The sequence below is a fragment of the Orbicella faveolata genome, unplaced genomic scaffold (assembly GCF_042242905.1).
Source record: "Orbicella faveolata isolate gen_17 unplaced genomic scaffold, um_ofav_v1 contig_24, whole genome shotgun sequence".
Lineage (NCBI taxonomy): Eukaryota > Metazoa > Cnidaria > Anthozoa > Scleractinia > Merulinidae > Orbicella > Orbicella faveolata.
Genome location: NW_028301552.1, coordinates 32397084 through 32413849, shown reverse-complemented (window position 1 = coordinate 32413849; position 16766 = coordinate 32397084). Strand labels below are relative to the sequence as shown.

Here is a 16766-nt window from a genome sequence, read left to right as displayed (position 1 = left end):
CTCCGCTGACTAATTTATTATTTGATCACCGTCTCACAACCTCAACGGACTATATTTTCGTCGTGGCTGGTATATTGATATTCGCCGAGTTTTACATAAAAAAGGCGACGATGAGTCATCTATAGTGGTTTAGAATTGTTAAGTATTTCGACAGTGTGTTGAAGGTGGGAGAGAAACTCTCCCGTACGCAATCACCAATGTTTTTACTCGGTTTTAGCGTTATCAAAGGAAGGTAGCAAGTAGCTATGGCGGATCTTCTTGCGCCGGGCGATGTGGTGAGGCAGCGATGGAAGATCGTAAGTACTAAACATGGAACTTTTTGAAATAGAGTGTGTTTGTGGAAGAATATAACTCAATATTTCGCAGTTTGTTTCAGTAGCTACAGCTTACTGAACTGTCGTTTGACTTGCTTATCGAATTTTCTCCTGGTATGCTGCGTGCCAATTTTTTTCTTGAATTTGTTTCGCAATTTTATAAACTGTTAATGAAATCGCGCTTTTGTGATCGAAACAGACGAAAGTTGTTCTTACGTACAACTGAATAGTAATATAACCTTTCTTTATAGAATATAACTGAGTTGCCTGGGCAAAGTGTCGACATTTTATTCGCTGTTTCACGGAAGAGTGTTCAAGCCACACACAGGAAGTTCGGCGACGTAACTTGCGATCTAGCCAAATGCCGGCTTTATTTAGTCATCCGCGTCAGATGTCGAACTGCTTTACAAAGCATTATTTATTCTGGGCTGCACTATTTATTCCTCATGATTGTGCCACTTGTAATAAGACTTTAACTGGGGAAGCCATGAAATGAAAGGAAATTTCTATGAAAGATATTTCCCTATCGCGAAACATGTGAAATCGTACTTTGACCAAATCGGGTGTTCAGTGCCGCGTTGCAAATGTAAACAACGCCGTCAATGCGAAGACTTTATCGATAACTAACGGCTTGTGTATTATTGAATTAACAGTTGTGAAAGTTCGTCGTAACAATTCTCATTTATTTATTTGATATTGCCTTCAGAATGTTGTCTATTTTGAGCAATGCTTCTAATTTTGAACGGATCAAATAAGATTTTTAATGAGCTGGAAATGGCATTCTCGATTCAACGTACATAAGCCTTGTAGGTGACAGAATAAATAAATTAGGATGTCAGTGTGATAGTTTTAGCTGTGATAGATCTCAGTTATACCAAGTTCATTCTTGTCTTTTCACACACAGGACAAAAAGATTGGAGGAGGCGGATTTGGTAAGTGAATTCCCACGAATACCTCTTTGCGATTTCAATGTGGTTAAATTGTACAATTTGGAAACTGACAATTCACTTTTGTTATCTTACTTGTACGCTTCTTGTTATAATATAACTCACATGAAAGTACAACTTCTGCAGCAAATACTTGTTACTATTATTTACAGTATATTGCGTAGTCGTTCATTGATTGCACATAAAACTCATGTGACAGATTTCAATTTTTTTGTGGTCATTATGTAATATAAGAATATTGCGGCTTCTGTGACAAATTGACCCAAAGGTCAGGATGAATATCTTTGTTAATAAGATATTAAAATATAACCAGTGACAGTGAATCAGTCATTTAATCTTTCAGCTAATTGAGCTCAATCACAAAGACATGTTTGATTTTTTAATGCAATTGAAGCATTAAATTATTATTTATTGTCATTTGTAAAGATTAATTAGTTGAACTCAAGTAGTTTAATGAGCTGCTAAAAGTGTCTTTGATTGATTGCATCCAATAATGCCAAACTCAACTGAACTTGATCTAAGTTTCATTGAGTTCAATTACAGCAATATGATTGACTGTTCAAGGGGAAGTTTGTTGCAAAGACGTAAATCTTGTTACTAAAATTAGTTCAGAAAGGGGAGGAGCTATTTCTGGTCTCACTAAATAAGATGTTACTATATTAAGGTCACAACTACAGTGTAACTCAAACCGTGCCACTTGGAAAAGAGGTAACCAATCAGAATGTTTAACTTACTTGAGAGCAAAGGATAGCAATCTTTTTCTCAAATAAAACTCAATAACATTGAAGAATTCAAACTTACAACGATGTAAAAAAAACTTGAAAACCCATTTAAGTGCGAGGAGTTGCAAACCTCTTAGCAAACTTTGCCATTTGTTGATTGGTTAATTTTGATCCTAAATTTTGTACGCTTTTCAACAGTTTATTTTTAGTAGTTGTTCCAACATAGTTTTCAAGCTAAATTTTGAGAGCGAGATTTATAAAATTTTATGTTAATTTGCCATCAAGAACTGAGTCTCTAAGAGTTTATATAATGCAGAGGAGTCGATAGTGTTTATGTTTTTACATCAGACAGACCGCTACCTACCATCACAAGAAGCTGCCAGTCTATTGTTCTCAGTCTACTTTTTGATTGGTTAGTTTTCTTCTAGGTGACCCAGTTTAACTCATCACACTGTAAAACACTGCCATATATTTTTTAAATCATAAAATTATATTTCAAAATTTTTATTTCTGCGCATGCCTGAACAAAAAGGTCATAAAACTCGATGTTACTGGGAAGAAAGGCAAGCTGTCATGTTGCAAATTTATTAATGCCTCTGTGAGTGGATTGCAGCTAATTTAGCTCAAAGTTGGGCTGAAAATGTCCAAAATGTCCAAAAAATGCATTTAAATGCCAAAAAGCTCCAGGTGTCAATGGGCTTAATTGCGTCCTCGTATATACCCAAGAAACCATTGTTTTTGGTTTACAATGTTATCACATAACCCCTGTCGACTGGGCTTTATAAGTAAGATTTATAAATGCCTTTACTTGTATTCCTATACAGTTTTAAGCAAAATTACCTGTGGGCAAGTAAACTTCACTACATGCACAAGTTTATCATGAAATTTATTTTCTTTGAAGCCTTATAATATTTATATTTTGCCTGTAGACAAACGTCAAAATTGAATTACAATATTTGAAACACCAGTTTCAAAGTACCCTAAATGCACTGTTGCCATAGCAATTTGAATAACAAAACATTATACTAGAAATAGTGCTTCAAAGCACTTTGTATTAATTAAGCAGATCAAGATAAACATTCATAGGTTGAATTAATTATTAGTCACAAGATAGAAATGTTTAGGCCACAAATTTTCAATACCAATATTTATCAACAAAAGATCTATAGAGTGACGTATTTTAGCCTGATTCAACTCAATAGCTTCCAGCTAGCTCACGTTTAACACCTTCTGATGTCAGAGATTTAGGCTAGATGTCTCTAAGAATGAATTAAAAGCCACTGGGGCAAATGTTAATTGGCTAACCCATGCAAATTTATTTTTGGCATGGTGTTAGACAGTCTAATACATTGTATTTAAATCTAAGTACCCACGTTTATCACACTGATATTGGGAAATGATAGATTCTAGAATAATTTTTAACACCGCACAAATTACAACATTACTTTGTTTAATATTCTGGTTCTTGTCACCATACTGTTATAATAGTAATGATTAATATTAATTAAAAGTATCTTGCAATTTTCTATACCAAACTTAAAACTACTAAGTCTTAGACATTCCCCAGCCCTACATGTAGCAGAATACTCAGACAGCTCAGTGGATCTTTAGAGATATTGAATGCTGTAAAGACAACCATAAAGTACAGTTGACTTGTTCAAGATTGTCACCCTGCTGCCGCCAAGTGCTGCTAGTGATAATATTCAAATGAATTGGTGCCTATGATGATTCTGGAATCAAGCCAAATTCTGTCTACGGATAGTCTGCTAGCCAATCTCATGTCTGGCTGCAAGATGTTGATGTCCTAATGTTGTTAGAGATTGAGTCCTTCAACGCTAAGCCAGAACAAAAAAATGGTGAATGATGTCTCTTTCTGTACTGCTGCTCAATTCCTTCCCAACTTATGAGGCATCTGAGATTTCATGTCAGTAGAAATTCCATGCCGAAAACAAAGCTCTACAGAGTTCCATAACATGACTACCACTGGTTGTTACCTAGTACTCAAAGGCACCTAAAAAAAAAAACAAACAAACCCAAGCTGCAACCAAACAGATCTCTGAGTTGTCTAATGGAATTCACAGGTCTACCGAAGTGAGGCAAGCCAAGTAACACCTGGCAACAGGATCTTTATATAGACATTAAGACAATTGGGTATTTTTTTGGCGGTATTCCTGAACACAGCTGAAGAGGTTGGCTCAGGACAGGGAAGGTCTGAGAGACATAGTTGATGGTGTAGGGCTAGGTTATCAGTGTGGAATGTTAGGGGTTGAATCTTTGATGTCTTTTTACGGAAGGGGCAAACTGAGCCTGTAGGGAGAGAGACAAATACTTCCTCAACTTATTTACTGAATGTCATTTTCTCAAATTAAACAGCAGTTCAATAGCATTTTCTTTTACACTGTCTTGGTATTGCAGCTAACGTTCATATAAAATTCAATGTTATTCTGAATTTACTTGTGTTTGGTTGAATATTAGGTGAGATCTACTGTGCCTTTGATCTTGTTACAAAAGATTCAGTTGCTCTGAAGGTAGAGTCTGTGAACCAGTCAAAACAAGTCCTCAAAATGGAAGTAGCTGTGCTTAAGAAACTTCAAGGTAAAGATTTTTTTCATCACTCTGACAAAAATGTTATGCTCTACTGCTTAAAGTCACCCCATATTCATCATTATTTATAATAATAATTATCTTTTTTGATCTACTTCAGGTTGTAGCCATGTTTGCAAGTTTGTAAGCTGTGGTAGAAATGAGAATTTCAACTACCTTGTGATGTCTCTGCAAGGCTCCAATCTTGCTGAGTTACGGCGAAGCCAGCCCAAAGGAGTGTTCTCTCAGAGCACCATGTTACGACTTGGTTTCCAGATCCTGCGGTCCATCAAAGCCATCCATGAAGCTGGATTTCTTCACCGAGATATTAAACCTGTAAGCGTCATCATCATTTATATACTATTTTAGAGAGACCTTTTTCAGATGAGTATAAATTGATAGGTGGGAGGTACAGTGGCCTCATGGTTAGTGTGCTTGTCTCCAAATCGAGCAGTCCGGGTTCAAGCCATGGCCAGGGACACTATCTAAGTGTATAAATGGGTACCGGCAAACTTGATGCTGGGGTAATCCTGCAATGGACTAGCATCCCATCCAAGGAGGAGTAGAAATACATACTCCTAGTCACTCCTTCCTGGACCACTCGCTCTGGGAATAGGCGCACTAACCATGAGGCCACCGCACCAGGTTTGAGCCCTGGTCGAGGACACTGTATTGTGTTCTTGGGCAAGACACTCAATTCACACAGTGCCTCTCTCCACCCAGGAGTATAAATGGGTACCGGCGAATTGTTGGGGAAACCTAACAAATTGTGGGGGAGTGATCTGCTATGGACTAGAATCCCATCCAGGGGGAGTAGAAATACTCCTAGCCGCTTCATGCCACAGAAACCAGGAGAAGCTCTGGTAGCTATGAGCCATTTGGCTCCAAGGCTTCACTTTTAGTTGCTCCTTGCTACAACTTTCTTCCAAAGCTTAACCTATGAACTAATAGGGAAGGGAAATTTGCTGGGTAAAAAGTTTCAAAAATTAGTGAAAATGATTTAAAAACCAAAAAACTGTGATGTGTTGCGATTTTTTTTAACAGTGTTGTTTTATTTCTAGTCCAATTTTTCCATGGGTAGTTCTTCAGACAGTTGCCATTCTTGTTTTATGTTGGATTTTGGTTTGGCACGACAGTTTACCAAAGGGAATGGAGACGTGCGACCTGTAAGTGTCATACTTCATGAGTAGTCAAAGTGATAGTGATTAATTTATTTAGATATTTTTTAGGAGATCTTTAAACAGAGCTTTCAAATGTCTGGTTTTGTTGTTGTTCTCAGACATACACATGTATCTCTTTGGATAACAGTATAAGTGTGAACTTGTATGCTGGATAAAGTACTTAATTTATAGGCAGTTTGCAATGAGCCATTTCCGAGTTACTTTTTCCCTCTGTTTCAAAACAAGCTTTGGTGCACAACCTTTTATGTGGAAATGAGTTTGATTTGCAAGACAATGAATGTGCAAGGGAAACTCATTTCAATATGAAAGGCTGTGCTTTAAGACTTGCTTTGAAACAGAGATGAGAGCAGGACAGAAATAGCCTATTAAGTGTCGTAAAAATCAATCTAGCCAATCACAAAGGACAATGACAATCAGATAAGCCAGTCAAAACTTCAAGTAAATGTATGTAGCTGAGTCGAAGCACGAGAGAACATGTGCAAGGGAGTCGTGATTGGATGTGTTTTTTTTTTTTTCTTTTGATTGGAAGAAAACGTGGCACACGTTTTCAAGCCAAACCTGTTGTGTAGTAATGCAGGGGTTTCATTAAGGACCAGGCAGCGGGCGAATTGACCAGCTGTGAGGACGATTTTACTGGCTTCTTTGACCATCTGGGGGAAAGTTTTTTTACAAAGAAGTTAAGTTCTAATGGTTTTGCCCATCTATAAAAACCAGTTGCCCCCCTGCTGAAAACATTAATGAAACACCTGAGTAATGGAACACCAATTTCTTTTTGGCGCTCAAATGGAAACCACTTTATTGTTGTTGACTTGTTATGAGAAGAGAGAGTGTTACAGTACCTGAAGTTGAATTTATTCTTTTAGGCACGAGGCTCAGCAGGATTTAGAGGAACTGTGCGTTATGCGTCAATTAATGCTCATGAAAATAAGGTGAGTGTGTGTCAGTCATTTTCATAAGCCAAAATTGTTGTATCTTAATATTCAGAACCAACACCTAATTGTGACAGCCAAATCGGGAGGCTAGGGTAACGACTAAACAACGAGGAACTGTTTGCACAAAAAAATTGTAGCTGCTGCAGTTAGGTGGTTACCGCATTGACAGGGTTTGCTCAAGGTTTGGACACACATTCATACTGTATTGATCACGTGTCTGTGTCTGAGAATGAAACGTGTTTGTTTATGGTACATAGCAAACATGCTTGGCAGAACCCAACATAGAATTTGTACATAGAATTTATAATGCTCAAGAACCAGCTACGTGAGATTAACGTCGTGCAAAGTTTGGGCATTCGTTTGTGAAGGAGTGCAAATTTTAGTATCCTGTGTTCGGTTCATGTTAAACATACTATTTTCGATTTATTCAATTGTTATCTACCAGGAAATGGGCCGACAGGATGATCTGTGGTCGTTTTTCTACATGATGGCCGAGTTTGCCATTGGACATCTGCCATGGAGAAAAATCAAGGATAAGGTACATAAAGTTTCAGTTTGACACAAAAGTCATCAACTTCAGTTTGTTCAACTCGAGTTGAAAACTGATGTTTTTTCTTAGTCTTGTCTCTGTATCACATCAGTTTTGTGTTTTTACATCTAATGTCAGGAACAAGTTGGCAAAATGAAGAAAGCGTATGACCATCAGTTGTTTTTGAAATCATTGCCTCCGGGCTTTAAACAGTTTCTGGATCACATCAGCAAGCTGAAGTATGAAGACAAGCCTGACTACAAGGTGTGATGAACAACCATTAACTTAAAAGTACAGTCGAATCTCCCCTCAACGGCCACCATGGGGACAGAAAGAAGAGGCCGTCGAAGAGAGGTGGTCGTTATGGCGAGGAAGGGGTGTAACATGACACCTGTTTTGGGGGGGGGGGGGGGGCTGCAACACGTTTTTCAAAAAAACAGTTCATTTATATCAATAAAACAGAAACTTACCAGAAACAGAGACCAACGACGTGCGGTACGGATCAAGTTTGATTACCTTTTGTAGAGAGGTGGCCGTTAGTGGAGGTTCGACTGTGTGTAATTTCATTAGTGTATAGTTGTCCCAAGGAACTACCATTTGTCCAAGGACAAGAAGATAAAATTTATTCACATGTATTCCTAATTAGGACAAACCGGAGTTAAGAAGTAACTGTGAAGTTACAATTATTATTTTTCTTAAATTTTTCGTCCATTGCAGATGTTGATTTCCGTTGTCGAGAAAGCAATCGCCAAGAAAGGCATCAAGGAAAGCGATCCATTTGACTGGGAGAAAACACCGGGTGATGTCTCTCAGGCCACCACAACTACCAGCACCCCTCCCGTGGGGCAAATATACACGACGCCCCCGGACAACAAGCCTGACCTGCCGAACTTGCATGCATCAGACCGAGTGTCGCCTAGTGTCGACATGTTGGAAGATCACAGTGAACATGGTAATGAAGCGAATAGAAAAGATGGCGGCATTACGGTTGGGAATGCTATCAACAAGTTTGGTACCTCAGATAGAGGAGTGATTCAGAAGATAAGAGAAGTACTGGATGCTGTGGAGAAAGACGGTGGGAATTTCCTGAAACCCCAAGCTGTTTATCTTCAGAAGGCGCCTAAACAGGCACGTGAAAATTACGAAAATTTATTTTAGGGTTGGCTTTTTGTGAAAGTTTCAATTGAAGGCTTTGGGTCAGTTTAGCCTTTGGGTCACATTAGGGTTGAGTTCGAGGATATCGTAGTCAGTTCTTCCCCCCCGCCCCCAATCCTGGTCCCTTTTTATTTTGTTGCTCCGAAGTGGAAAGAGCCCGGGGGTACTCCGAGAAAAATTTGGCGGGGGTGTGCGGTCCGCTTCGCAAAACCCTTAACGTATTTAAGACCAAAATCTGCTATATTTATGACCTGGCCAAAAATTCAATTTACCCTATTTAAGACCTGATCCTTAAATCAATGTCCAGTTTTAGACCTGCCTTATAATTAGTTCCCTGGGTCAGACCGATGTTAAAGTCATTGTGAAGGGCTTTCGTTGATGGTCTTATCGATAATGATGAAAAAGTAGCTTCTTCTAGAAAACATACCCAATTCAAGACTAGGGTGCAAAAACCATGCCTATATAGCCCATATAAAGGAGTACCCCCGGGGTAGGGGGGGGGGGGTGGGGGAAGACAGAGACGCTGTTATCGGAAAGTGCCTCGCTCATTAGTAACACAACACACGCACTTCGGCCGGGGCTCGAACTCAGTGCGATCGATCCAGGACCAAACACGCCAACCATTGGCCACATCCCTTCCACACTGTTTTAGTCAATACGTCTATGATTTGCTGCCATGCTCTTAACCAGCTGCAATTATTCCGTTTTCACAGGAAAAGGCCGTGAATGGAGAAAGAAGGCTGGAGACACCAGCATTGATTTCAGCCATCGTTCAAGATGTGCAAAGGGCACAGACTGGCGGAGTGGACAAAGAAGAAATTTTGGATGAACCTGATGGCAACGAGGTTGACGCCAAACCGGTTGGCCAAGTTCAAGCGAACGATGAACAAAATGAAAATAACAGAGATCTCAATGTAGTTGGTAACGATGAATTGGGTAAGCTGGAAACTGGAAGAATCAAATTTACAATAGGGTCACAAAATTCACTGGAGCTTGGAATGGACTTAGATAATGTAGAGCATTTTAACTCAGGAAGTCCTGTAAAGATAAACATAGAGCAAGCAGCTTCCTCAGAAGCTGAAGTTAAAAAAGACCAAACTCCCCCTACGGTGCAGATATCCCAAGAATCCCCCTCCCCGGTAGCTCATGTGCCGGGTGCCCCCCTGACAGTCATTAGAGAGCTGTCCTCGCCAGATGCAAAACCGGCAAAACTGGATTTGGACGCGTTATTAGAACGAAAAGACGATGTTGAAGAAAGTAGATTTGCCTCTCCGTGGTCCCCAGGGGTGGTGGAGGACCAACCAGTTGTATACATGCCCCCTCCGGTTGTGGAAACGGAATGCGACGAGGAGCTGGAAGAACTCGCTAATGTGGGAAGGACGGAGAGACAAGTGGCGGCTATAGCGAGCAGCCATCACTTATCTACCATGTACGACCATCATCATCACCATGACGACTTGAAGAAGCACGTGCGTGATTTACCGCTGGACTCTGAGCCCGTAAGACACAGCTGTGACGACAAGAGAAGTCATGACGAGGTAAGCAGCCATAAACTGGATCACAAGTCTACTGCAGAGTCGCCTCAGGGTCCCAAGCCAGGGAATCTCTTCCGTGTGCCGTCCATACTGGAACAAATGGTCGACGAACCGCCAGCGGAAGCTGGAGAAGGCAGAGGACTGTTCCGGGTACCCTCTGTACTGGAGCAGATGATGGACGAACCTCCAGAAGAAGCAGCAGATGATGCACCGAACCCCTCAGAAGTTGACGAATACAGGCTTGATTCCGCTGAATTTGCTTCCGACAGGCAGGAGGGGTCCTCACACTCGCACCACGCCCTTCATGTGCCTGGCTCCGCTATGGCTGTCACCACTTGCCGGGATTTGCACTTCAGGGACAGTGAAGGAGGGTTTATTCTAGGGGACACCGAAATTGCGCCAGCGGCAGAAGGTTCATCGTTTTCGGAGGCTTCAGAAGGCGGAAACTCCGACGACGAAAATCAGTACGAGTTTCCTATAGATCAAGAAGAGCTGGCTGAGCAAGGACAACAGAATTCGCGTTCATCGCAAGAAGATAAAGAGATGTTCGATGAAAAAGTAATAACTTCCGAAACAAATGGGGATAATGGGAAAGAGGTGGCTTCTAATGAGGAGCGAATCAATAGAATGTCGGTGGAAAACGAGAAAAGTGACTCTGAGAAAATTAACGAGCCATCGTTGAACGAGATTCCTCGGATTTCGGACATGTTTGGTAATCCTGATAACAACGTGCAGTTTTACATCGGCGAACAACACGAGGAAATGAACGAATATAGCGAACCATTGAGTTCTAGAGAAGAAAAACTCGACAATAATTTCTACTCCGAAGGTGAGCGTGGAAAGTTAGGCGAGGACGATAACAAAATTGACGCAAATTTTGAAACGGAATTTAATGCGGCTCCAGAAAAAAGCCCTGATAAAACTGTGCTTTCTCAACTGATGGCAGCCGAACCTAGAATCCCAAGCTTCAATGATCTCTATAACAACGAAGAAGAAAATCAAAACTCTGCGAAAAATGCGGTGGATGACGCCGACGCTGACGATTACTGGGCACGAGATGAACCCGGGGCCCTCTCAAATGGGTTGGACTTAAATGGACTGGAAACGAGCAATTACGAATCTCATCATCGTGACGATTTGCTCAGGCCCAAGCCTCCCCCCGGCAGGTCAGAACGCGGATGTAGCTCAGCGAGGTAGGTTTTGAAAATGGTTGCGTTGAATTTGAAGCACTTGCCGTATTTTTTTCCTTGCTTTTCGGTTCGCCCTATAGGCGAATCTTTGCTGCCGTCATTTTTTACATTTTTCCTCATTAACATACGACTTTGCGCGTACAAGGCATAATGCTAGACACGATTTTACTAGAAAAACGTAAAGAGCTTGTGAAACTTAGTAAGTGGTGAAATTTTTGGCCCTTTGGGTGTAATATTCGAGGAGAATATGACTTTCAAAAACCTCAAAACTTCTGTGTGGCAAAAGCGCTAATGAGCTCATACATTCTTTGTAAAATTTTGAGCTTTTAAACCCACGTTGCACAAAAAGTGTTCAATACATCGCGCTCAAATTCCTTGGGACACTTAATCGTGCTGTGCCCTTTCAATAATCAGTATTAATTTCTTTGCAGCTCCATCAGAAACTGTATCGCTTATGGTAATTTGGCAAATATTATAAACAAATTAAAGATTCTCCTGTATCCTACCAGAGAAAATGTTCACCGGCTACCGTGGGTTGGGGGGAGGGGACACAAGTGCGCTCATTGAGGGACATTTTGTTGTTTTATGGTAAACATGTTCATGGCTGATAGAAAAACACGAGAACAACGACAAATTACTCGAGAGAAGACTGACTACCACAGGATCACCACAGGACTGTGCATCGCAGTCCCGTGGTAATCATTAGAGCTGAGTACATGGTTAATTTACCTATCAATCATTTGCTTGGTCATTGCAGACTGCGGCGATACAAGCCCACCAAGTCGCGCCTGGATTTCATTCGTCCCCTCGTTGCTATCAGTGACAAGCCAGAGTTTATTTAAGCGTCAACGGATAAAATGTGTTAGAAATTAAATAAAACAGATCTTAGTTCTTAAAAAAAATACGCAAAACCGTATCATGTAGTTGCCTTTGAGCCTTTCTAGCATGAAGTGCCCGAGGAATAATACAAAACTTAAGCCAGAAACAGAAGTATCTCGCTGCTCGATAGAATTTTCGATAGGTTTGTGTTTTCTTTCTGTGGCGCTTTTTTGGTCCTTTGCCAATAGTGCTCGGTGCTAATTTTCTGTAGCTGTTGCAGCTTGAAAACTTAATCTACAGAATTGATTTGTGATTTGTGGGGTTTAGGCATTTTCCAACAATTTTAACTCATTTAGATCATTTAGATGGAGATCTTATGGTAATTTATTTGAATTTTAAATTATTTTAACTATTAACTCTTTAAAGCCTAGAAGTCAAAGCTAAAATACAGTCTTTGTTTTGTTTTGTTTGTTTTTTCGTGGTAAAAAAATCTAATGACTCCAGAATTTAGAATAGATTTTACTGACGGATTTAATTTTAAAACGCATCAAAAAAATCTTTGTGCAGTTATCGTGCTGCAAGGAAGTTTGAATTCACAATTAATATTTATTTACCACGCTATTTAAAAAACTCTGAATTTCTTGACTCGTGAGCCAACTATTGATGGCCGGAAAGGATCGCAGTAAAATATTCAAGTAAAATGTAATTTTCTTTGCTCCATTACTTAAGAATTGTGGTTAGACAACTTTTAAACTTTTAAACCAGGCAAAGCCTTCGTGAGCCTTAAACACCTTATTAGAGGAAATTTTCGCGACAACTTATTTTCGCGGTTTTAATAATGTGCAATATTTCGCGACACCAAATGTTTTTCGTTTTCCTTAAGTTTTCGAAACCAAGTAATTTTTTGTGAGTTTGTGACACAACTAGAAGATTCAAAACCAGAAACGCGAGAAGAAAAACAATTTAAACAAGTTGTGTTGCGGTTGTTTTGTTTATATCGACTCGGACGCAAGGAACAACTGTTCACAACAATGGTGGACATTCCAAGAAGCCATTGAAAAGACAGTTTGCGACCTGAACTAAAATATCTCAACAAAATTTTTGTTTCCGCAAATTCTCATCAACTTGACGTCAGGGATTAAAACACGTTGTTTTTATTTGGCATGCGTTGACAACGAACTTTGGCGCATTCCTCGCGGTTTTACGCGTCTTCGAATTTCCGCGATTTCACTACAGCGTGAAAATTTCCCATAATAAGGACTTTTTGATTTCATTCTTAATATTTTTAATAGGATAGGCATAATTTAAAGATGTTATTCAAATTTAAAGAATTAATTTGAAAATTGTTGGAAACGGAAGAATCATTTAACTGTTGGATTCTCCGCGAGTGAACGATTAAGGTATCCTGATGGGGTGGGGGGGGGATGGTCTGTGCGCAGCAGTCGTAACTTGAAGTTTCATAAGAATGCATTTTAGAATTTGTTATAGACAATAATTTTATTTTATAGTGTTAACGCTTTAAGAACTGCTTTTAATGCACCATCCTGTACAAAGAATTAAGAAAAGAATTGTACCGCTCCCTCTTTTCTAATATGTGGGAGCGAATTGTATTTTGCCAAATAAATTCGCTTTAAAACTATGTTTATGACCAAAGTTTTACTGCTTTGAATGCTAGAGATTTTACAGTCAAGCCCTTCTAATAAGAACACCAAAGGGGCAGTGCCGAGGGTCCATATCATGGCAGGGTCCATATCATGGTAGGTCCATATAACCTTATTATAGAAGTCGAGACTCGGCCGGCCGGCCCGACCTCACTCAGTCAATAAGCATTTCATCCTATGGCCATTCTTGTTCATCGTTTGTGAGGAGTGCTGACTTTCGTTCTGTGCTTTTGGAGCAAGTTGGTAACTGAAGTGGTTCTGCATCTTACAGATCGCCGGGATAGACAAAATGACATTCTCTGTGAGATAGATAATCAGAAATGCGTTATCCTGCTACTGTTGGACATGTCTGCGGCGTTTGATACCGTCGACCATAAACTGCTACTAGAAAGAATGGAAAAACGCTACGGCGTGAAAGGAAATGCGCTAAAATGGTTTCGATCCTATCTTCAAGACCGAAAGCAGTTTGTGATGATTGACGGAACCAAGTCAGAGATGAAAGAACTTCGCTACGGTGTTCCCCAGGGATCCGTTTTAGGGCCAATCCTGTATTTGTTATACACATCGCCCATCGGGGACATCATCAAACGGCACGGACTTAACTACCATCTATACGCTGATGACACCCAGCTCTACCTCTCATTTAAGCCCAACTACGCTGAACAACCTGGTTCTATAGCTAAAATAGAAGCATGTGTTTCTGAGATCGACTCGTGGATGGTGTGCAATAAGCTGAAACTAAACAGAGGAAAGACGGAGCTTTTGATCTTGAGCGCACGACATCGTCCACCCCCATTAATAGACCATGTCGATGTGTCTGGTGAACAGATCGAGCCATCTACTTCTGCAAAGAACATTGGAGTCATCTTTGATGAGTACATGTCACTGGAAAAGCATGTTACCAGTACCTGCAAGGCCTGTTTCTTCCATCTTAGAAACATTAGCAGGATAAGAGTCTGTCTATCTCTAGCAGACACTGAAAAGTTAGTACATGCATTCATCACTTCCAAACTAGATAACGCCAACTCGCTTCTATATGGACTACCAAAATTTTTGATAGATCGTCTACAAAATGTCCAGAATGCTGCGGCTCGCGTTGTTACTAGAACAAGGAAATACGATCATATCAAGCCGGTTTTAAAGCAGCTACACTGGCTTCCAATAAGCCAGCGCATCAATCATAAGATTTTACTCTTAACCTATAAAGCGCTCAATGGCCAGGCCCCTAATTACATTACTGAACTGCTAGAGCCTTATGTACCAAGCAGAAATCTTCGATCCTCCTCCAAAAACCTCTTGAAAGTACCACCTGTCAAGTTAATAGGCTATGGTCATAGGTGTTTCTCTTTTGTAGCACCTAGCCTATGGAACTCTCTTCCGAACAATATAAGAGGGAGCGGCTCGCTATCAGATTTTAAGACTTGTATAAAGACATATCTTTTTAACAAATTTTATAACTAGACTTTTGGTTAGTTAGTTAATTAGTAGATTAGATAGTTTAGCTAGTTAGTTAGTCAGTCACTTAGTTAAGCTAGTCAGTTTTTATTTAAAGGTTTTAATGATTCCTAGTTTTACTTTCATTTTTACAGCTTAGCTATTTTATTTGTTAGTAATTTTTTATTACTGATGTAAATTTTTAATGTAAATTTTATTTTTAATAACATTTTTTACTGTAAAGCGCCATGAGCCATGGATATGGCGCTATACAAATCTATTATTATTATTATTATTATTATTATTATTATTATTATTATTATTATTATTATTATTATTATTATTATTATTATTATTATTATTATTATAGTAAAATCCGCTGTCAGAAGGTTCATTTCCATCACATTTTGAAGAAAACAAAATTTTGTTAAAACAAAATTAGTTTTTTTACACCGTTTTCTAGGGGCGGTACGCGTTTCTATTAGGGTCGTAGGCGTTTCTAGTAGGACCGCATGCGTTTCTAGTAGGGTCGCACGCGTTCCTGGTAGGGCCGTACGCGTTTCTGGTACTGCCGGATGCCTTTTTTCGCTCCGATCACTTGAACGCGTAAAGCCCTCATGCGGGACCCTTTTTTCTTATGGTTTTCCAAAGAAATAGCGCGCGGGGCCTTACACGTCATTTAAGAAGTTGACGTCACTTTTTCATGCGTCTGTCCTATTATTGATCCCTGTCAAAGTAGCCGTGGATCCGAGGCGATAGCCGAGTGGATCCGCAGACTACTTTGACAATGTTATCACGAAATTCATTGTCAAATACAGGACAGACGCATGACAAACTGACGTCAATTTGTTTTTTACAATAACAATATCGCAATCATCGCATAGTTATCAATTTGTGTCTGTCCGCTTACTGACAATGAAAATTAGCCAATGAGCGTGCGAGAATTTCTGCAGTTATCGGAAAAAGCGTTTTCTCGTATTTATGGTTGGTCTTAAGCTTGTGATTATCTAAAAAGTGTTAACCACGCTTAAGTTGGACTATATCAATCGGATAATGACAGCCTCTTTTAGGGAGCTCCACACAAAGAATAGACCCTTTGCACGATCCGGTCACATGGTACAAAATCACACATGCTGGTGAGCAAGTCCCGCAGTGGGACTTCCAAAACAATGCCACTCGTACCAGTCCACCTGGACCTACCTTTGTTTTGGAAGTCCCACTGCGGGACTTGCTCACCAGCATGTGTGATTTTGTACCATGTGACCGGATCGTGCAAAGGGCCTATTATAATCTTGGGTGGGACCTTGGTCGAGTTGTTGAAAGAAAGGTGGAAAAAAGACTGAGTCATACCCAGTGCTCTCTCTTCCCCAAATCCGTTCGTCTCAGATGAGACTGGTCTTTTCATGCTATGAATTGTATGGTATCTAAAGTAAAGCATGCCTATTTCTAGATTTCTTCACCTTTGATATTGGCAGTGTTCCTTGGAGTTTCAGGGCCGGGCACCGGGCATTTGACCATCTAGTGGAAAGGCTTTCTTACAAAGAAGTTCAGCTCAAAAAGCTTTGCCCGCCTGTAAAACCAGTTACCTTCCTGCTAAAAACGTTAATGAAACCCTGCCATAGTAAATAGTGGTGGCTCCAAATGATATGTTCGTAAACAAGTAACTGGTGTTTCTTCGATTCTAGTAATGCCCATTAAAAGACTGCGTTTAAAATTCACCCCTCCACATAAGAGCAGTCAGGTTAAAAAAGACTGAGTACTGCA

The 16766-nt window shown here is 40.0% G+C and overlaps 1 protein-coding gene across 1 annotated transcript; it reads left to right on the top strand.

The window, feature by feature from the left end:
- The first annotated feature begins 29 nt into the window (after positions 1-29).
- Positions 30-13546, top strand: LOC110056121 (uncharacterized). The gene is made up of 11 exons (XM_020762565.2): positions 30-296; positions 1219-1246; positions 4459-4578; positions 4688-4902; positions 5628-5732; positions 6611-6676; positions 7125-7217; positions 7347-7472; positions 7926-8336; positions 9077-11091; positions 11846-13546. Exons 1-11 carry the CDS (start codon positions 246-248, stop codon positions 11928-11930), a joined length of 3315 nt encoding a protein of 1104 aa, XP_020618224.1. The 5' UTR covers positions 30-245; the 3' UTR covers positions 11931-13546.
- The last annotated feature ends 3220 nt before the right edge of the window (positions 13547-16766 follow it).